The following is a 23,132-nucleotide window of genomic DNA, read 5'->3' as shown; positions in this document are numbered from 1 at the left end:
TGCCCTATCGGGATTAGAGCAGTGATCCCGATGTAGGTCAGCGCCGAGTGGCCGCGCGCGGAGGGGGGACTACTTAAGGCAAAGGCTCGGCCAGCGCACTCACGTCTTGGCTCGCCGACCGCGCACTACAGCAGCACGCGCGCGCCACACAAAAACAGTCAGTTTCGACAGCCGGCCACGCAGACGACGGTGAGTGGCCCCTTCCGCAGCAGCGACCGTCTCGGAATTCAGCGCCCCTCTGGATATACACGTCGGGACGACGACGCAGCGAAAGTGATTGCCAGCGGGAGGGGGTCGGGTGGGCGGGGGATCAGCCAGGGGTGCGAGCCCGTGGCTCGAACCTCGCGCGGGCCCCCACCACGGGTCCGCGCGGTGTCTCGGCCGCGGGGTTTTGGCGAGCAGGATATAGAGCTGATGGTGCCACGACGTTCTGTTGCTGAGCCGTGCTGGGTGCCGTGTCTCGTGCAGGAGGAGCTGAGAAGATGAGGAGCGCAGCCGCGTGTCTGGGCGTGCTGGCCTGCCTGCTGGGCGCGGCCACAGCCGGCTACCACCAGCCCTGGAAGCCGGACGAGATCGTGAAGCTGGTCCACAAGGTGGTCCCGTACCCGCACCCTGTACCGGTGCCCAAACCCTTTCCGGTGCCTAAGGTGATCCACGTGCCGCATGTGGTTCACGTGCCGCACCCGGTGCCCGTACCGGTCAAGGTGCCCGTCATCAAGAGGATCCCCAAGCTGGTCCCCGTGGCCAAGACCATCCCAATCCCGAAGCCCGTGCCCGTGCCGCACTACGTGAGCGTAGGCGTGCCAGTGCCGGTCATCAAGCACGTGCCGGTGCCCATCTACAAGCACGTGCCGGTACCGCGCGTCGTGCCGGTACCGGTGCCCGTCAAGGTGCCTAAGCTGGTGCCTGTCCCCGTGCACAAGATCATCCACATTCCCAGGCCTGTCGCTGTGCCTGTCAAGGTGCCCGTCTTCAAGGAGATCATCGTCAAGAAGCCCGTCGAAGTGCCCGTCCCGTGAGTAACCGCTCTACCTTTGACCCGCTGCGAGTATTTATGGGAGATCCTGGTGATCTTATCAACGACCGATCCGTTGTTTCAAGTACGGAAGTGACTACCCGGAAATTTAGCACCAAAATAATGGGCAATCCTATGGTCTTGAGCACTTCCTTGATAACTCGTATCTAATGCGCGCGTGTGAAAAGATTATCATTATAGCTTTCTGATCGAGCACTTGTTCCGTTTTATTAACTTGAGGTGGACTGTTTATTAACATGCCAATTGAGATTGCACTCGAAATTGGATAGAAGTCTAATGTTGAAGTGCCAGGTATACTTGTAGCCTGTAGCATTCTGTTTCCTTATTTGTCTAAAGGTTTCGAGCGTGATTGTACCTTGCGTGGGCGTTGCGTTGCTGTAGAACGGAGCAAGTTGTCACACACTCTCCGAGATGAACACGGATTGTAGCGGCTGTGTTAGCAGCTGAGGCATGGAGTAATACATCTGAATCGACTGCTGATAACATCTGCCCTGGCTTGTGCTCATTAAGCTTATTTTGGCCCTCATTTTGATCAATCGCACTCTCATTCAGGCTCTGGGCCGTTCATATAAACTCGCGCTTTTTTGTATCCTCATCGCGCCTAGATAGGTATGCAGGTAACATGCAAGCTGCAACGTATCGATAACTACGGCTACCAGTTACCAATTGACGGTTCCCATAATTTCGCTGCCGGGAATTTTCCTGTTGCTCAATTTGACTTTATTCAATTATTTTCTTAGAAACTCGAACACTGAAGCGACATAAACTATTATAAAGCCTGTTGTGCCTCATCTATCACGACCCTATGTTTATTTGTTTGTTCTTATAATATTGCTCGGTACCATTCACAATGCATTTGTGTAGTAAACAGTGCGAATTCGAGCCACTTCTAGAAGCTTTGCGCACCTCCACACTAATATAACCAGGCGATTATCATCTAGCTTTGTCAAGAAGTATGATGTGAAAATTCGTAGCCGTCCATAGCTATATTCGCGGATAACTTTCTGTGCCAACCGAGAGAAAGCTACGGAGCTAAAGCACGCGGAAATAGGAGCGCTCTTGAAAAGAAAATTCCCAAATTGTGATCGACTTTAGTCTGAAGTTGCCGAAATGAAAGCATTGCCGTCTTATTTAGAACAGCAAAAACAAGGTAAAGTGCGCTACTGAGTGTTTGATTTGACTTACTTTTCTGCTTCTTGCCCATGTTTTCACCAATTCTAAATTGTAGCACGTGGAAGCTGCGCTTGATTTGTTAGCTCCTCCAAGAAACCAAAAACGCTGTGAAGCTCTGCTGGACTAGTTGAGGCAGTAACGCTTGTGCAGAAGCTCCGCCCCTCTAGTTCTCCCTTCATTGCCACAAAAAGTTGGTCCGCGAGTGTAGAAATACTTCACCAATAAATCAAATGCCTTCAAAATGCCTTTAAATACTTTTAAATTCCTTTCATATTTTTTACCTCGCAGCGTTTGCTGGCACCTTTGTGGATAAGAAACTGACAGACAGCGTAGGTTGAATCTACGCACTGATCAGAAATATCCTCAGTGTTAGAATCGCTTAGGCTTGTGTGCCTTCTTTTTATTAAATAAAATTTCTTCACTCGCAAAGTGGGCCCTTATTTAAAAGAAAGAAGAAGCTGTTGCGTTGGACTTGTACGTAACAAAATATTTCAAGCAATCCTGATTAAAGACATATTATTAGCGGTGCAAGCCAGCCAATGCGAAAGAACGCTTACGAACAGAAATCTTTGTGAATTCGGCCCCTGATGAACCTGTAGTCAGTCCTATGCTCAGAAGAGGAACAAAAAAACGGATGTTTTTGTTGCTTGTTGACAACAGTGTTGCTGAAGACTCTGCCGCGAATAGCCGTCCGCGGAGTGATTGATATTTTCCTCGTACAAATGTTGAAGTCCTATAGTTGAACAATTTTTCGGTGTTAAGGATAGGGCACACGTTTTAGGGGTGATAGTATTATGACCGTTTTAATGTATTAACAATCTTAGGGTACCCCACGCAGTTTCCGCGGGCCAAGTACACATCTATGTATGTTTCTATTTATGTTTTGTTTGTATCTAATAATTTTCCTGCCTACCTGGGTCACTGCGTAGTTCGTGCTCAAATTGGTAGCGCATCGGGCTGCTGTGCTTAGAAAACAGGGTTCGAAACTGACCATCGGAACAACTTGTATCTCATAGTATGTGACAGTGTGTATTAGCTGCTCTTCAACGAGCCTCTTGCATGCCGACATAGGCCACAGTAGAGGCGGGACTGGGCATGTGCCGCTTTTCAATGAACGCCTTTCACGCCAGCGCTTTAACGAGCGGCGCCATGAATGCGCTGGGTATACCCTCTTCCATGAGCCTCTTGCCAACTTGGCTCACTGATTAAGTGCAACTGGATGCGAGACAAGTGAGGGAACAATTCGCAGCGTTCCCAGGCACGGCGCGCCGGGCTTCTCGTCTCGCAGAAACGCCACCAGATGGTACACCGTGTCCACAATGAAGCACGAGGGAGGAGCGCGGTTGCTGCATAACAACGCGTCCCTAAAATGCTCGCGCGCATCGGCGGGCCACGCATTTCGGAGGCCACGCGCGGGCTTCGTGGCGGCGGTGCTAGATGGCGCCTAGTGTCTTTAGCGAAGCGCGAAAGAAGAGTCCCGCTGCAGTAGACGCATAATACATAACGCGTTTCGACGGTGTCAGTAGGCTGCGTCGCTATATTGATTCAAACGTATTACCGTCGACTGTCATCGTGAGATGGGTTCTGCCGATTTTTTTTCGTTCATTTAATTTAAGAACCTCTAAAGTAACTTGTGGCGCACCCACACCTACAGACGAACGCTTGACCAGACCGCACTCACAATTTCTCGGACTCTGTGCGTAATTTTGCTGCAGAAATTAACCGTTATTTATGGTGCGCCAGCGCATCTCGAGATGTTCTCACCTGTCGCTTCAACGTCGCGAGTATAGCGTTTAAGCGTTCGATAAAGAAAGGCTAGGATCACAGTTAGACGAGACATGTGGTCACGTCGAAAAGCACGAGAGGTCCTTGACGCGCTGTTCACCCCAATTGCAAATACGGCTCGTGACCACTGGCGCGTGACTTAGCCGTCCGATTCGTTTCTTCTGCCTGGACGACAGCAACACGTGCGCCGCGATACGCGAAGTGCGGCTTTTTCTATTCTTTTTTTCTTCTTTATTTGGTCCTACACGCCGGTTCTCCCTCCTCCCGACTGGGCAGCATCTCTGAGGCAACAGAAAGAGAGATCGCTGCCCGAGCGGCACTTCTGGCCTTTCTGGCGGCTCTCAATGATTGCCTGACCCCGTGACTCCCCTTCTGTGACGCGGCCGGCCGCGCTCGCATTTATGACGGCCTGCCGCTGCTCTCGAGAAAGCAACAACGGAGGATTCCTCCGCAAGGCAACAAACAGAAAACGTGCAAAGCGCGATCAGGGCTCTTCTCCCGTCCTGCGGCTGGAATCTTCCTTCTTGGTGGCCTTTAATGACGGTCATTGAAAGGAGCAAACGACCGCCCTTCAGGGGAGCCGCCGGCGAGGGTACAGCAGACAGCCGTCGCTCCACCGAGCTTGTATCGGGTGCTGCGGTCCTTTCTTTCTGTCATCCTCACTCCTTTCCTTTCGTTATTTCTTTCTTTTTCCTTTTTGTCCTTTGATTAGTAGTGTTGAGAACGCGAGGCCATTACCCACGATCACTTCAGTCTGGTGGCAATGACGAGGAAACCGCGAACGCTTTCACTGACTGTCGCTTCGGGGCTCTTCCCTTCGCTCTGTATTGGGACTTAGCTTTGGAGCCGATGTGTTTGATTCCCGTACCCATGACTCGAGCCCAAGAACTATCCCCATTCTCGGTCGGTAGGGAGGATAATGCCTGTACATAACGGTATTTTAGCAAGCCCTCGTCCTGGTCCTCAGAGGTAGGCAGACTACCGTGTTTAAACAGAGACGTCACTGTTACCTACGCTGCTGAACGGTGATGACCGGTGCACTTTTCTATGATTATGAAGAAGTTGAGCGTTTGACGGAACAATATTTTGTCAGGTGACGAGCAAAATTGATGTAACCACTGACCAACTGAAAAGAAGAACTTCCTGGAAGCAGGCGTCATTGTTTCGGTTTCCGTATGACGCTCGAAAGGTCAAGACGCATTTTTGTTTTGACTTGGTCAGTGACCCTACTTATTATCTTTTTTTATTTTGATGTATAGATGTCTCTTATGAAGTGACAGACTGCCAATAGGCGAAAGTGCGACGGTGCATTAAAATAGTGGAAAGACACCGAAAAGCGAAAGACTTCGTTACAACTGCCGAATTGACATATAGTTTTACTCATCCACAGTGGCGCGGCAATCGTATTGGAGGGAAAACAGCGCTCAAGCTATAACCGTACCAGGGAGCTTGCTTGATGGCTCTCTGATATCCTTCTGTAAACGATCGCATATGGCAATATTCATTAAGCACCACATCCGCATCGATGGCTTGCGTATACGGGTCCCTGTCCTTGATGGAGATTACGGAAAGTTTGTGACCATGCGCTGTGGTTCGTGACGTGTCGTACGCGTCGCATTACTGCTGTTTCGTATTGACCACAGGTACGTAGTTCAAGTTTAATGCAATTCTAAAGCATAAATGGGGAGAAAACGCTTATGTTAGGTGTTTGCGTACGCTTGCAAAATGTATCACCAGGAGAGCAACGAAAAAACAACAACAGAAGCGCACAGTGACGACATACGTAATGCCTACAAAGCTGTCTAGTGAAATGACTTCCACCTTCACCCACATACGCGGCACTCTACCGTCTAGGTCATGTTTTGCTCCGGCTTGCGCGCACTCGCGCAAACCTCGTATGAGGGGTAAAAATATAAACTAAAGCAGGAAGCGAGCAACAGATAGGGGCGTTGTGCTGTTCGACTTAGCAGTGAAAACGAAAGAACCCGTTCCTAGGGGCGGCCGTGCCCCGCATGAGCTTGGCCGCTCCCCCCCTTCCATCTTACGCAGCAGCCACCACTACGGCGACGCAAACACCGGCCTTTTCAGTGGCGCTTTGCTTCCGCGTCCTGTATATATATACGCGTGACGTCGGAGAGCGACAACACGAAAGGGGGGTGGGGGGAAGCAAGCAGGCCTAGAAAGTCATGCGGACGCGCTTGGAATGATCACTGCGAATAGATCGGCTAAGAACCAGTTTATCTGTTTTTCCTACAACGGGAGAAAAAAAAAGAAAGAAAGCATGTCTGCGATCTCTTCTGAAAAGCAGATCTGTAATGGCTGCAGCACATGTTCGATCCTGTCACCTCCTACGTCACTCACATGTCTCCGTCACATACAGCAAATGGGCGCCTGGATGAAATGAGTTTGCGGCTTCTACACTGCGCTCAGCCGGGGATGAAGAAGAACTTCACGCCAGCGATTGTGACCTGTCATGCAGTTCGGTTCTGTAACGTCTCTCCTTTCGCTTCACATGTCCCCCTGCCTCGTCAATGTTATTCTTTCTTTTTGTCGAGGAAGTCCCATTGCACTGCCGAACTTGAAGCACCGCTTCTTCGCACACCGCCCTTTCCGTGAGGACTTGGCATGCGCACCCTTCGGCGTCGCCTTTCTATGGGTCAATGACTGCAGAAGCTCGTTGACTCAAGCGCCACCTCTGGAGTGGCACCACGTGGCAGCAATAATGCGTGACGTGCCCGTTCCTTTTTACTCAGGACACACGCACTCTCTTTCTGACTTCTTTTTTTTCCCTTAGAATGCTTTTCTCCTCTAAGCTGAGAGTTAAAAGAAGCCAGTATACCACCTCAGGAGGTAGAGTCGAAAGGCGAAACACGGACAGATATATGAAACGCGACGCGAAATGAATTTTTATGTGTCCTCCTAGGTCTTCCCTTTCAGGTCAGTGCTTCGTAGTGCTTCTGCTTGCGGTTTCGCGCACGTTCTCGGTCGATGTACCGGTGCAAACGGTTTCACTCGTTCGCTGTTTCTTTATTGTTTCTTTTTCTCTCACATTGCACCGTATTTAAGGCATGCACGTACGCCTAAAAATAGATAGAAAGACGGTTGTCAAAGATAGAAAGACTGAGCCATCACGTGCGCTGTGCTGCCTCTTGATCTAAAGCCGTGACGACAAGATATGTTCAAGTTGGTGTAATTCGGGTCGTTCGACAATCTTTTCGCAATCTTTAGTTGCTCAGCAGGCGAACGCCATATTCTAGGCTTTGGTACTATTGTAGTCACCGCCAGAACCTTTAGCGAATTCTTGCTATATCCAACACTTGTTTTTAAAACGACCAGACCTTTACAACACTCAACGGACGCACTATGTAACCCTCTTCACCTTCCCTTCTAACTTTGCTTTCTGTGATTTCTGCACCGTGTTGTAAGACAAATATAACTACGTGTCTGACTTCTGTTAAGACATTTGAAGACTTTTGTAAGATCCCGCCAGAGTTTCGGAATGCATGACCACAGTGTTGGCTAACCGAACGTTTCTTTTCAGCGGGCACTGTGAAAGCTCATTCACATCCTCACACTCCGCGCGGTGGAGAATCTCTGACTGTAACACAGCCCTTGTCAAAGACTTCGATATTGCCTTTTAAAATCTCAGAAACTTTCTCTGTCATTTTTCATTTATTTGGCATATACAGTGGTCTAGACGCTTGGTGAGGTACACCTCACCATGCAAGTGAGGTATGAAACATGAAATCTTGGTAACAGTGTTGAATCTTCTTAGTTCAAAACCGGAACTTCTCTTTCACAGGACTACATAGGCAAATTTCGCGGCGATTTATATTCGCCGTATTTAAGTTCACTCACAATGAAACATCATCTTGCGCGGCCCAATGGAAGTGACTGATACCGTTCGCTTTTTCCTCCTTTTCTTATTAGCTTGCGTCTAACAAGTAAAGGAAAAAAATGTCTTAGCGACGCCGCCTGTTCACACATCACACCTCGGACGCCGTTCACTGTAGTAACACTCGATATTAGGCGGGGCGTCACCACTGCCTGTATCTCTGCCGCCGTCCTGCAAACAAGTGGCTCTTCGGGTCGTCATTCCCGCCACGCGAACCCCAGCCTGTCAACGTCGCAACGTTTCGGCAGCGAAAGAAGCCGCCTCTCGAGAGACTTGCACGCTGTCCCCACTACACGGTTCTCTCGATCCGCTTTTCAAACAAGCGGCAAGCCTCGACCGCCCCGTCGTTCAGTGAGTGCCTCTCGTCGTCTTGTTCGGCGCTCTCGTGCGTCCCCATTTGGGAAAGTTCGCTGCCGTGAGGTCCGCCTCTGCCCCCGACGTCTCTTCTAGAAGAGCGACGCGCTGCTCTACCTCTCTCCATCCGCGTCCTCTCCCAAACTTCTCTTTCCCGCCACCCTAAACACGCACAGTAAGAAGTCTCCAGTTAGTGTCAGAGAAGGCAATAAGAGCCCGTTGTAGGTCAGCCGGAGCAACGGGCGGCTTCAAAGAGGGAGGCGAAGTCGTGTCTTTTCCATTTCGACCGGCGCGAACTTGAGTGTTCTGAGCCGTACGCTTCCAGGACCCTGATCAAAAGCGAAACACAAGCGCGCGCTTGCCGGCTCTCGAGGCACGCGGATGTGCGCGAGGTAACGCCGGCAGCGGCGGCGCGAAGCGTGTACAACGGCTATGGAATCCAGAAGCAGAAAGCGACGCCGCCGCCTGGGGCGCCTAGAGTGGACCTCCCGGTCACTCGCTGCAGCGACCAGAAAGGGTCAGTCAGCCCTTGACCGACAAACGCGACTTCTCTCGCGGCTGATCCCTCCGCTTTCGAAGTCGTTCAACAGCAGAAGACGACGTCGCTGTAAGTGGGTGTGTGGCTGGCGGGCGAGCGAGAGAGCGAGCAAGTAGGAAAGAGAGTGGAAGGAGCAGCGGGGGATACGCGGCGAACATTCGTATTAGCCAAGTCGGGTGGGTGGACACGACAGAGAGTCGGCATCGCGTAGCTCTCCGAACGAAAAGAGAAGGGGGCGGCCGTTCCGCCATCTTGGCGTGTGTCGATCCGTGTCTCGCAGCAGTGGAGCGTGCATGGCCTGCGTGTTGGCGGGAGAATCGGCGACCTCGTTTCGCAGAGAGCAAAGCGGCCTGCCGGCTGGCCCCCGGCGGGCCCTCCGTAGCCGGAGGAGAAGAGACAGGCTGTCCCCTTCGAACAGAGTCTGTCGCTCACCGCGTGGCCCTCTCCATCTCTGGCGATATATCTCGCCAGAGTCTGGCGGCCGACGACGACGCTGTCTGTCCGTCAACGGCGAACTCTCGCAAAGGCGATCGGCCTCGTCCTTGAACTTGACTGCGTCGAGCTGAAGTCGCTGCGCTGGCTGGTTCCCCAGGCCCGCTCGTTCGTTGTCGAGAGAGTGAGGCCCGCACGTAATGTGCCTCGGCGGCGAAGTGACCTCGAAAGACAAAAAATGAAAAAGAACGCGCGCAGCGCCAGACAATCTGCACGCGTTTAACAGGGTTATGGAACAGAAGCGTCGCACTGCGGGGAGGCGTTGTTTTCTGTCACAGAGCCACGCTCTTAGGCTGAAGACGACGATGACAGTAAATGCGAGTTTTGTACGCTGCTGAGTGCCGCGTTGTCCTCACGGCGGCCTACATTTCGTTTTGAGGAGATCGAAAGATTCGGCTCGAGCGATTTCACTGCGACGCCTGAGAAGCATCAAAGAAAATTTTTCACGAGAGTGGACGCGTCACAGGTTGACAGACGCTGGCTGTGTGCCGTCTGTATATGGTGCACGCCATGTTTTGCTTCAACCAGTTAGACCGCTTTATTCGGCGTTTTGCATGAGACGGGTGGAACAGCGCTATGAGCAGCAGACCGAGGAAACGAGGAAAGGAATAGTTGGGGGTCAGACGAGGAAAAAGTGAAAGACCCATAGAACTCAAGCCACCGCCTCGAGGTTGTTAAAAGAAAATGCGACCACGAAATTATTAACCACCACTGTTTTCCCTGAATCGGCAGTCGCGCTTGAGTGTCGCCTGATTAGAACCTTAAAGGCTAATCGTTTCATGCGTCAGGTGAACGAGTCCTCCATATTTTATCAACAAAGTGAATTCATCTGTATTATAAACATCCAAAGCCTGGCGGTGAAACGAACACCGTTAACTACTTCCACGTATTGCACAGGTGCACTGATATTACCGAAAGAAAAATACACTTCTAATCAATACATGCGTTTTCTCACAGTGTTTGTTTGTGGCGCGAAATCCGGGAAGTGGAGGACAATGTGTACTTTGTTTTCTTTCAACGTCTAAAGAAGAAAAAAAAAACTTGACAAAACGGGGTGGGCTAGGGGAAGTAAAATAAAGGAGCGAGCAAGGCAGCATAAGTTACTAGACCAAGCCTGCGTTGATTACTAGCGGATAGCGACATGAACTTGTGTTTTCCGTATTAAACGAGCAGGATCTCCACTCATGGCAGGCTTGCTTAGACAGCTCTGGAAGAACACCTATGCGTTTTGTGCCACGATTAATTCAGCAGATGATAATAATGATGACCGCAATATGAGCTTCTCTCATAATGTTAAATTGCAAAGGAAAATGGCATCATCGTTTTTTGCAATTGTATATTCCCGCACAACGTTGAGCGCGAATTTTCCAGGACAGCGGGATCACAGGCAGTTTTCTTCCAAAACAGAGAAGCAGTGTTCATCTAGACAGGACTCGAACTTTTCAACATATCATCGTCAATAACACCACAGCGCACCGCCAGATCAGGACGCACCTTTATGTGTTTATTTCCCTGCTGCCCTGCCATTTCCGCATTCTCTATTGCGGTTTTGATTTGTTTGCTCAGTTCTCCCGTTCTTATGGACAGGTCTGCGAGTTGGACACACTGAGTTCCTCGTACACATGATAATTCCTAAATATCTGAAAATGTAGTTATTGGAAGATTAATTTGGCATTTGGCAGCCGCGAGATTAAACCTCTTCCATTTATCTCATAGGTTTACGTGTCGCGATTGGCAGCTAACCTGAGATCCCGGCTGAAGCTGCAATAGTGCGAGGTATTCAACATATCTCACTGCACAAATGAACGGCTTCTGCAATTAGGACTTCCATAGCTTGCCGACAGCGAAGAGCCGGTACGGCTCTTCGCTGTCGGCTCTTCGCTGTCGGCTCTTTACGTGTGCGCATGATTTTCGACGAAGACAGGCAGAGACAATGGCTGTATGCGTTCGATCAGAAGGGCTATCACAGCCTAACAACACTGCTTTTAATGTTTATGTAATTCCTGCTTTCTGTCCACTTCGATTCCGCATCCGTTCCTGCGTTAAGAAATTGCTGTATACGACTCACCGAGAAAAGCTTTTGTTGTTTTATTTTATTCGTTACTTTGCCTAATTCAAACTGCGCTGCCTAGAATGTTTGAGCTTGAAATCCTCCGGTTAGCCGTCCCGGACATTTGCACGCTCTATCAAATGCGTTGTTGTGCGACTATATTTGCGCGGCTACTAATGTATTTTGCACCTTCAATGCTAAAACTAAAAGTGCTCTAGAACTACACCTTTTAAATTTAGCAATACAGTTGCAACAAATCGGAGCACCCACTGTTGCATGTTCAATACTGGCCGCAACAGCTTGAGCTTTCTTAGGTCGCTAGCTCTGGGCCACTTACAATAAGTACGATCGCGCCATGGATATAAACGTTCACTTTTCCGTGTACGATGAACAGTTTCTCGGAATGCGACCCCGCTCCCCTGCCGTACGGCCGTTTAAAGCGCTTGCTCATCTCGACGAATTGTTTACCCACCGTTTCGCGTCTGCACTTATGTGGGGCCGATGTAGATGTTTCAGTAGAAGTCAACAGAGCGTGAACAGGCGGTCTTTGTTTCCGCTTTTGTTGCTTTGATTCCTTCTTTGCTGCGTTACCGACTAAAGGTGGATGCAGAGCGCATATCTATGGAGATTTCGTAGAGTACAGCTTCTCTTCTGGCGAGAAGAGCGTCGCATCGCCGTCACGTGGCCGGGTGTGTTGGAGCGACGACGTCACGAAAGAAGCTTCCACGTTCCAGACTCGGCGGAGTAGAGCAACAAAGGGGACAGAAAATCACGTCCGCAGCATACACGTACACAAGGAACACCGTCACCCCTTGTCTCTCTCTCTTCCCCACTTCGTCCTTTTGTGTGCGCGTCTAGTACGCCCGTTGTTCGCGCTTCGGACACGACGAAGGCGCCAAAAGAATGACTGCGCCGGCTTGTAGTACGCGAACCGACGCTTCGTAGGGGTGGCAGTAGCGGGGGCTGTTTCTCGCCTTGCCGCCAGACGGCCCACCCTCGCCGACCACGCGCCGCTGGCCAAGCCGAGCCGTTCCAGAACGCGAGTAAGCTATCGCCGTCGTTCCTGCACGGAGAAGCCACTTTTCTTTCTTGCTATTTCTTCATCCCTTCTTGCTTGGCAAGTGGATCGCCAAATCCAAAAATGCGCCGAATAGGACAAGAACAAAAGACGAAAGGAGGAAAAATGAAAGGGCTGTTGCGAGGAATGGCCTTAGAAGGAAGAGTGCCGGTTATGACTATGCGAGTGCCGCACTAAAGAAAGAAAAGAGACAGAAAGAGGGAAATGGAAGGGATGAGCGTAAGAAGGTAAGAACGGTCTATAAAGCCTCCTTTCGCTCACTCTAGGTTCGTTAGCTTGCACGACCTTGTTTTTCCCGTCGTCCCTCTTTCTTTCCTTTTTTTTTCTCTTTTCCAGCTTCCGAAGTGTTCTCGTACCCCCACCACTGCCCCATAGCGCTCCCCTCGCTCTTGCTGTCTGCCCCGCCAATAGTGCCAGACGAAAGCTCAAGGCGTAGTATAGCCTTTTTCTTTTTTGCTTTCTGCGACGTGCAAGCACTTTTGCGCGGATTCAATGGTCGACATAATGGTTGACTGCGCGTCTTCGAGACGGCTTGTTTCCTCGTAAAATAAGAGAAACTGAAGGTGCTCCTCAGAGCAGCTCGGGTCCCCTACTTGTCGTTTCTTTCTTTTCTTTTTCTCCCAACATTCATATTCCAGCGGAGTCAAAAAAGGAAAAGTCGTAAGCGATTCACGAAAGAAAGGGAGGAAAATATGTCTCGAAGACGTTAATAGCAGCGAGTCTGCTCGTCTTCTCGAGCACGCATTTCTATTCTTGCTCTGTGTCTTACGGTGTGGGCTCAAAGGAGGCTGGCGATTCTGAATCGCCCGATGCCCGAAGGTGTGCGCAGGAAAGAAAAAGAGCAGCGCGAAAAGCGAGCCGCTAAGAGAAAGAAACGGCGCGGACCCCCCAAAGTTGGTGTCCCCGTTTCTGTTACTCTTTCTCCTATGACGAGGGACCGTCGCGTTCCTTTCTCGAAGGGGCGGCTTTCCGCGCATTGCGCTCACACACTTTTCGATCATCTACTCGCCTCGCGGGGTTCTTTGCGTAATATAGTTGCGCCCCGCATCGGACGGAAAGGGAAAAGAAAGAAAGCAGGACCTTCGTCGCGTCTTTATATACGGCATATGCCGAAGCACCACGTTGCTTCTAACCATCGTTCGTATACGCTTTTTCTTTTTGTCATCTTGATCATCGCTCACGAGAGGCGCGCTTTTTCTCCACCCTGCGCCAGCGTGCATGTCGCCTTTGTCGAACGATTTTGCCGCTGCGAGGATTATTTCGGGACCCGTGCCTCGGGGCATCGTCGGTGCCAGTGGGACGTTGCTTGAAAAGACGCCGCGAAATTGATCCGCGACCGTCGCGTTTTATTCTGTAAGCGCGTACCCGAGGGTGATCTGTTTTCCGCGGCGCATCAGCTTGTGGCCACACTTATGTTATCTATAGCGCGCAGATTGCCTCATTTTGTCTTCGCCGCGCTTTTAGCGATTAACGGCGCACGCGAAAGATCTTGCCGTCCTATATCGTCCGCCCTGTACGCTACAGAAACCATGTTCGCGCTCTAACCGGCCTCCACATCCAATTTACAGAGGGAATGCGCCGACGAGGTGCATTAACGTATAGAGTGACGAATGACGCGTTTGTTTGCGCAGCTAAGTAATCTCGGGGCTTTACCACCAGTTCGCAATTACACCGGCGATTCAGAACGAGACGGTATGAAGCACTCCAGAATTAAGTTCAGCTTCAGGCGGTTTGCGGGACCGGGTCATAGGCTCGCATCGGGTGTCGAGTAACGACAGCTCTTGAAGATTGCGCATCTCTTCAAACTTATATTGCGCAGACGTCCACACTTCCGTCTAGAGCGCGTGAGCGCTATGTGCCGCAGAGCAAAGTGTAATAACACACCAGCTGTGAGGTTGAAGGCACAGGGCTCAGCAGCGGCGTGGCCCACGTGTTTTTGTCATTTTCGATGCACACAAGTCTTGGCTCTTAAACCGGTCAGCAACGCCCAAACGTCAGTTTCTTTGCATCGCGCCATTTCATTTATGCAGAAAAAGGTGTGGATTGAAGTCTGTAGGTTACGCGGTACTGTTTATGATGCAAGGAGAATGAAATTGCGCGTGCTTTATTCCGGCAGTGGTACTGTTTCAACCCTGCCTGCCATCTACATATGAGAATTTTATCCTGTTCAATAAGTGCCTTCACACTGCAAGCTACAAATAGGCTAGTCCATTTTGTACAAGGCTGTTGCTCGATTCGCATTGTATATTTAAATCAGTGGCACATTCTAGCGAGCTCATGCGGTTTCTTCATTGCACACTACGGGAAAGAAGAGGCCTAAACGGAAGTGAATTTCATTTTTGCTTAGCGCCAACAGTGACCGCTGACATCCCCCGACGTAGAAGTCAAGTTTCTGCATGAGTAGCTTTGAGCACGGACACGCTGAATGCGACAGATTCGCTTAGCCTGCGGAAGGATACGTGTGGAGCGGTGTTCTTGACGTTACTTCACCTCGCATACCTTTTGTCCCTCCACTCAATGTACTCCCATCTACTTTGCATCGATAAGATTTCCAATTTAACAGCCCCCACTCGGTTGTCGTGTGCAAGTTGTACTTTATTAGCTATTTTTCATTATCTCTTCAAATCGATACTATTTCTACTTCACACCGTTTTCTCCCAGCGCCAAAAGAAAAACCAAGGCATACATAAAAAAATGAAGCAGGGGAAAACAAGTGAAGTATTTGCGGGCCTCGCAATTGCGCCTCTATCCTGGTGCGAGTAGCGACCGCAAATACTCGCTAGAAAGCGTGCGCCTACCATAACGGGCATACAAACTACGCAGGCACGCATCTCCCTTGGCGCGTGACGACATCAATGCGCGCAAAAATAATGCGCAGTAACGTGCTAGAACTGGATGGAAGGTGGTGGTGAGGGGTGGCGAAGAGGGGGAGAGCTCCTCTTCGCCCTCGGCCCCCTTTGGCCGGCAGGCTCTTGTCCGCATTCCTAAAGACTCGCCGCTGCATCGTGGCCTGCCTTGTTTAGAACGCGCTTGTTTAGCTATCATCGCATGAGCTGCCGCAACATGCTTTGGTAATGCGGCGATCTCTAAGGGCACCGTGCAAAATGTCCAACAACGTCACTTCCTTCAACCAACCACGCGATGGAGAAGCCGGGGAGTCGGTCGTACTTCCGGACTGGCCGCGGGAACCAACTCCGGAAGCATCCCGGAACTGAGGGGGCATTTGCATTCAGGAACTACTGGCATGTGCGCCCGAAGGAAAAAGCGACCGCGGTGTCCAGAGAAATGGGGCGCGCATTCTGTTACGGGAATTTCTCCTAACGACCTCCTTTCCGATTCTTATCGTTCGCGAAACCCGAGGCCAGCTGTCCGGACGCTCCGTCAGTCGACATCGGTGCGCAAATATAGGTTCGCTATATAGAGACCGACGCTGTAGGCGCGAGAGAGCGCGGGACTCGTAAGTGGAAGCGAAACATCCAGCACGTTAAATAGCTCGCGGAAAACATCGCCGACTTCCCTTCCTCGAGTGCCTGCTCTAGCTGCCGTTTCCTCTTGGTTATTTCGATGACCAAGAGGACTGGCCAGTTCTGGTTTGTATCAGAGAAGACACTAACCCGTCGAGTTCACTTCCTGGCTGATTAACGGCATCGCGTTTGTTTAGATCTCTTGCGCCTATTCCGTTCTTCTCTCTTTTTTCTTCCGGCATGTTCTTTTTTTTTTATCTCGCTGGTGTCGGAGTTAACCTACCTTCACGCTAACGTCGCTCTTAATCGTGAACTGGTCTCTCTCTCAATCACTGACCTGTCTTTATAGCGCTCTTTGCATCAATACGGTTTAAACTTGCTTAGTTTGTTTTCACTGGAGCCTCTGAGAGCTCTGCGCTCTTGCACAAAAGCCTCTCCTCGCACCAACTTAGCAACTCCGCCAGGCGCCAGCGTTTAAAAAGATGAGTCTGGCTTGGGGTACAAGAAAAGGCGTGGCTCTCCTAGCTAACATTGGTTCTCTCAGTTCAGCGTGTGCAAAGACAATCAGCAGCGATGCCAACGCCTATGGATGTGTGCAAGGGGGGGAGGGGGGGGGGGGTTCGTACGAAGTTTCACAAGAACACTGCCTCACGGATGTGCAATTAGCCGAAGGGCACGATTAGGTCGTTGGTCTCTTTTACTTTTCTTTTCCTTCGTGCAGCGAACCGTGTGAAATTTTAAACAGCACGTTGTGATGATCACGAGCGTCAGGCCGGGGCTGGCAACATGCTTTAATGAAAAAAAAAGAAACCTTTATACATGGTTGGGCGCACCACAGTCATACGTAATGTTGCGTCACCACATTATTTCCATGCACACGTCATCCTTGGTTGCGCAGTGCCTTAGCATATTGATGGCTGCTTGCCTTAGGATGTCGACTGCAGCGTCTCATTTTCATTTGCGGCTTGTGATAGTGCTAATTGCTAGGCTTAATTAGGTGTTCGTGTGCATTCATCACACTTGCATTCTTGGGCTATAGGAGACGAAACGACAAGTAACGCTTTGTGTTTCGTAAAAGGCCTTTTCGCTCGCACAGCGGAATCGCGCCTGTGTAGCTTATTTTCTTCTTCTAGTCTGGTGTGTGTTATGCGAGTTAAGGCGCTGCGACGGGAAATGTGCCGTTCAAATCGTCTGGTCTGGCGGCGGTGACATTAAGCGACGTTCTTAAATAACCCATTTTGTGGCAGATACAAATTGGCACTTCAATCTGAAATACGCTGCGTTTTTATCACGGCCTGTAGCGGGTATTGCTCAGCGTGAATTTGAAGGCGAGCTCACGCCAGTACCTGTAACACGCATTTTACCTAAAGTATTCTTATTGTTTACACGTTATATTCATGTTTTCCTGTTTATGGAAAGATGACTTCTCCATTACCGATTATTTTTATCTCATTTACGATCAGTTTCTTTTTTTTTTTTTCATGTCTTCGTTCACACATTCTTTCTCTCTCTCTCTCTCTCTTTTTTTGTACCATCATGAAACCCGGTTCGTGGCCTATACCCCACTGTGGGCTCGCGTCATTGTTAAATGAGTCGTCATCCTCAACACCCAAACGACCCCCAAGAGGCGTGTCTATCCAGCTACCAAAGTTCCTGCAATTATATTTTCTCTTTCAGGGCATATCGTGGCCAAAATGTCGCCACACTCCCTTCAACGCACAAATTTCGGTTTAGTAAGAAGGAAGAACCTTCTTTCAAAAGAGGAAAAAACGAAGCAAGGTTATGCAGCTACACGAGTGGCTCAACAACGTCGAAAGGGTTTCATAATTACGTATTTGCCGTAAACAACAACGCTTCATTGAAACATTAAGGATTGTCGCATCTGAATGCCAACAAAGCTTTAGGCCCAGTTTTGCCCCCTCGAAGTTTCACAAGGTCGAGACATTATACAGCAGCATAAGTTGTTCCCGCGGGTGCCCCCACCTTCTGCAACTTCCGAAAACAAACCAACGTACACGCAAGGACTAAAAAGCAGCAAGAAAGTGTTTGTTGCGATAATTCTGTCCCAGTTCTGTTGGTCGTCGTACAGTTCAGTCTGCGCCGAACGTCTTCCTCGTCACGGAAAATAATGAATGCTCTGGTAGACGTAGCGAGCGCGCACACGCACACACACACGTATATATATATATATATATATATATATATATATATATATATATATATATATATATATATATATATATTCAAAGTTTACGCGCTGCAGGGCTCTCTCTTGGCTCGCCGAGCACCACGACAACTTCCTCAACTCTTTCGTTCCATTTTGCGCACCGCAGCGGCCGGCGTTTCGCGGAAATGCCCTACTGCATTGCAAGGCAGCTAGCTAGCTAGCTGTCCCGGCAACCACAGGCACCTCCACTTGGCTCCAGACTCGTATTTCCTCCGCCACGCGGCGTGACGGCGTGCGTTCCGCCATCACGAGCGCGTCACACTAAGGGAATGGTTGCGTGTTTTGGCCGGAAACACAGCGAAAGAACAGAACGAAGAAGCCGAGCGGGGAAAAAAAAGAAGCAAGCAAGTTAAAGAAAAATAATACTGACGGAGGATGGGGCGAGTGCGCGACAACTGAGAACGGAGAAAGCTAATTTGTCACAGTGTTCTTTTTATATTATCAGTTCTTCTGCCCAACTTTCTCGGCTTCCCTCGCTGTGCGACTCTCGAACGACGCACGCCACGTGCTCCTTCCTTGCGGAAGCGTACGTATCGCGTCCGTGATGCTGTCGCGCAGAGAACCCCCTTTAATCGCGCGTTCTTCCTTTTTTTTCCTCCATAGGTACACCCGGCCACAATATATTACGGACCATGAAATCTTAAAAAAGAAAAGAAAGCAAGCTGAATATCTCAGTAACCTCACAACGCAGCCTGGTATCTTGCATTTTGGGCCTCGACTAGAATTATGCTAATAACATTGTCGTATACAGTTTCACTGGCTACTGCTACAGGCTGTTCGGAAATTGAGCGTTTTCTGAGAGCCCGTGCACCGCAAACTTTCGTGGCCGGGTGCATACATTAGAGTGCGTGTTGGTCACTTTGGCATGTGTTACATTTACGCTTGCCTCTACTGGCTTCTTCGGGCCGGTACACTGCGCGTCGGTCTCATTTGCGCCTCGTTTCATTCTTGGCGGATTCATCATAACGGCAACAAAAAAAAAAAAAAAAAAAAATGTTCGTGGGGCCGAAGCGGGTGCGGGCGAAATCCTGAAACAACCAATCGAGAGAGCTTGCAGAAGGCTGCGTTCCCGAGTGCTGGCTGTAGAGGCTATCGGGGCCGTAGCGTCTGTCTGTTGTGCTATACGCGCCATATTCACATCTGCGCTGGAAGAAATGACGTTGTGGGCGCGTTTCTTCAAGCACACTGCGAAAGCTGCGCAATAGGTACTTCGTGAAAGAAAAGCTTGTCGTGCACCTGAGATGTATTTTTTTTCTCCTTTCACGAACCTTCTTCCACCTTGCGAGATTCCGCAGAACCGATTTGCCGAAAATACAACCAAGTCGTAAAGAAGGCAAGCAAACCGGGACGTGCTTCACTAAAGCCAAGTCGCATCATTTACCATGGAAGGGATAACTGTTCTGATCGTCATTTCTTTGTACCACTGAAAGCTAACATCCCCATGTATGAAAACTTCTCGTTTTATAATTAAAGGGCCTTAATGGCAATTCGACTAAAAGGGCGGAAGTGTGTGCTCACACTATGGAATAATTTTCTGTTTCTTGCAGTCTACATTTGCCCTCGTTATGATTTCCATAATATTGTCTCCGTGCTGTATACTTTATTACCAGCCTTTCTAACGAGAGGGTTTTCATTTTTCCTCTCCCATTCTCTCTCTCTCTCTCTCATTTGTCCTTGCAGAGTCTACATTAAGAAGCACACGCACTACGGCGGCGGAGGCTACGGTGGTGGCGGCTTCGGAGGAGGCGGATTCGGAGGCGGCGGCTTCGGCGGCGGAGGCTACGGCGGTGGCGGCTTCGGCGGCGGCGGCTACGGCGGTGGCGGCTACGGTGGCGGCGGCGGCGGCTATGGAGGCGGCGGCTACGGAGGCGGCCACGGCTGGCACTAAAGAGCTGCGACAGTCCAGAAAGTGCCACGACCGCCCTAGATGCGTTCGGATCAACCCCAGCAGGGAACTTAGGGACAAGAAAGAAAGCGAACACTGTGACAGACTCCCAACTTTCCACTCGCCATCGCTTTCTCTTTGCGCCATGCCGGAGTCATCGCGTGATGACTTCAAGAAGTGTTGGTCGCGGCGACGAGTGGAGAGTTGGGAAGCGTGAGGAGAGAAAGAGATTACTCAATAGTACTCCTTTCTCGGAAGGGAGCGCTCTCAAATTTGTTAAAGTTTTTCTTTATTTTATTTTCTTTTTTTGCGACCGTAGAAAGCAATCGCAACTACATACGTAGTTTCTCCATTATTGTTCCTTTAATTACGGATGTACACTCATTTGTGTTATTTAGAGCCGGGAACCATGGAGGGTGTAATTGAGAAGTGCCATTGGCAGTTTGTTGCTTGATTTTCGAGCTATCCGCGTCGACGTCACTCGTAAGACTTTGTTTTCAAAGCTCTTGATCGAGAACGCACTCGCGGACGGCAGACAGACCGTCATTCACGAGGTGTGAAAGGAAAACGATAACGATTGAGAAGTCGAGGACGTGTTCTTGTAAAACGGAATCACGAAGGAAAAAAAAGAAAGACTTATGAAACCGGGTCAGAAGCCCAACAGTTTGGTTAAACATATTGCTTGTTGCTAGCACAGTCAAAGTTATCTTTGTTAATTTTTTTTCTTTCGCGTTCCAAGAATAAACTGAAAGTGTAAAGCTCGCTCTTGACTTCCAGTAGGAAGGAACTCGAGAATAGGGGGATGTCGTCTTGTATACTAGTACGCGTCTTTAGGCCTCGCTTCCTCAGACGACCAGTCTTCTTTCGAGCCTCCTTCAGTGTCTGCCCTCCCCTGCACCGCTCCCTTTGCCCCCCGCCCCCTTTCCCCACTTTCTTTTCTTGTCACAACGAGCACTCTAGGTCAGTCAGAAAGTGACTGCGGAGTCCTGTTCCTGTCGTTAGCATTCATCTATTCTGTTGTTTCTTCGCCGGCACTTGCAGCGTTCATGCTTCTGTAAAAAGAACCTTTCGGCTGTATTTTCTTACTTGCCTTTTCTTTTTCACGTTGTTTACCTTTCGCGTTTTGTTCTTTAGTTCTTTGTCATAGGAGCACGTGCAATTTCAAATGGTTCACGCGCCGTAGGGCTCACCGCGTTAGGTAGCTCATGGTTGTCGTTGAGCATTCCTAATGAAATGATGTACATGTATACCAAACATTTCTCTGCTTGCTGTCGCAGAAACCGGAAACCCTGTTTGTATGATACCGCGAAAAAAAATCGGTACGCAAAAAAAAAAAAAGTTGCATGCGCATGTGTTTTTGCGATATGTGTGAAGCCTTATTAGAGAATTGCAATACTCGATTAAGCCGAGACGAGTGTACTTGCGTGCATTGCTCCTGTCATTCCTCTGAGTTGTGTATATATGTAATTCATTTTTACTCCTGTTTTTTTTTTATTACCAATTATGTCAAATAAAGAAAACGTTGTTGTATTTAAAAAAATGAGTTGTCACGTGGCTTCTTTTATGGAAGCGAGGAAACAGCACGAAATATTATGAAAGGAGTTAAGGTGTTTATATTTCTCCCTTCAAACGCCTGAACGTCTCGGCGAGTAAATCCAGAGATGCTGATTCACTGGATTAGAGTTGGAAAATTTAATTATTACACCGAAAGGGCAGGCGCAACTGTTGTGCTCGCGCTTTCGATATATGATGGCGCGTTCGCCTGTTAGTTCAGAGCAACAAACAAATGCGCCCGAACTGAGCAGCTAAACTGTCGTCCTTGTTGCGCCTGCTTGCGGCTCCCAGGATCACTGCAGCATCCCATTGTTTGCAGCGTCCCATTGCGCTTTTGTACAGCTGCCAGCCTATCGCAGCTATATTAACGAAAAGCCGAATAGCACGGATAACTAATCAGCTCAACAGAAATCCGCACGGCACAGGGACAGCAGCAAACTGATAAGAAAACCGATAGAGCGGTGCGGTGCAGGTACACGTTCGAGTTTGGCAAAGTTCGGGATCGCCGCGAGCTCTGGCGCCGTCCTGGGATGAATGAGCTAATGGCACGAAGACATAAAACTCAACCGTCGCAGGCCTCCAGTTTCATTGGCTAATTTCGATTTACTCTTGGCTTATCGTCATTTGGGAGGTGCATTACAGGCGCCGAAAAAGAACACGTGGTAAAACCATCGGTGCCTTGTTTCGCTTGTTTGTCATTCCACACAGTGCATGACCTGAGAAAGTAAGTATATTCTAAATAAAGGAAAAGGAGAATGCACCTTGTCTGCACTGTTCGCGTTCGACGGTGGAGAGACAATGTCCCAAAGAGGAGACCCGCCCGCGACGCGCCCCAGAAAGGCGTGGCAAGCGACTGGCGCCGAGTGCGTAGGTATAGATAGTGGGACGGTCACGGTATTGTGATATTGCGATATTGAGTTGACAACGATAGGCCGCGCTGGCGTGTTACCGTGCCCAGTTTTCTGTGCTTGAAACGAGGAAGCGGCGTGAGGAGGGTGCACCCTTGTTTACATACGGTGCTATACCTGGACCTTGGCTTATAGCGCGAAGTGAACACGGACACAGAAAGGAGCACACAGGACGAGCGCTCCTTTCTGTGTCCGTGTTCACTGCGCGCTATAAGCCAAAATCATGTTACCGTATACCAGCTCGCCCAACTGTATATCCTTTTGCTATATCTCGACATTTTATTGCCTGCCATTCTTTCGCGCGTTCCGCGCTATCTTTGTTCACCGATTGTTATCGAGTAAACTGGTGAGCAAGAAAATCGGGACATCCTGCATACCACCCCAGGTTTCTGAGAAAGAAACCTTTGTAATTGGCGAAAAATCCCAGTATCGAGCCCGGGACCAGCGTCGTTACGTTCGACATCTAGCTCGACCACTCTAGATGTTTATTTAAGTTATTGCTCGACCATTCTTGATAGCTTCGCCCTACGTAGGACTGGATGGCAAACTATTTGTTTACATATTGCTTTAATTGATTTTATTGTGATTGCCAGTACAAACGTTGCCCTCACTTTCGAAGGAAACGACACTGCGGTGTCACACAAACAGTGGACACGTGGCAGATTTTCGAAAGCTCATGCACTTTCCGACTGC

The 23,132-nt window shown here is 49.6% G+C and overlaps 1 protein-coding gene across 1 annotated transcript; it reads left to right on the top strand.

The window, feature by feature from the left end:
* The first annotated feature begins 476 nt into the window (after window positions 1-476).
* On the top strand, window positions 477-21,504 carry LOC142579879 (uncharacterized). The gene is made up of 2 exons (XM_075690516.1): window positions 477-1,015; window positions 19,773-21,504. Exons 1-2 carry the CDS (start codon window positions 483-485, stop codon window positions 19,978-19,980), a joined length of 741 nt encoding a protein of 246 aa, XP_075546631.1. The 5' UTR covers window positions 477-482; the 3' UTR covers window positions 19,981-21,504.
* The last annotated feature ends 1,628 nt before the right edge of the window (window positions 21,505-23,132 follow it).

The sequence above is a fragment of the Dermacentor variabilis genome, chromosome 4 (genome assembly GCF_050947875.1).
Source record: "Dermacentor variabilis isolate Ectoservices chromosome 4, ASM5094787v1, whole genome shotgun sequence".
NCBI classification, from domain to species: Eukaryota; Metazoa; Arthropoda; class Arachnida; order Ixodida; family Ixodidae; genus Dermacentor; species Dermacentor variabilis.
The sequence above is the reverse complement of the archived record's forward strand: the minus strand, read 5'-3'. Positions and strand labels throughout refer to the sequence as shown.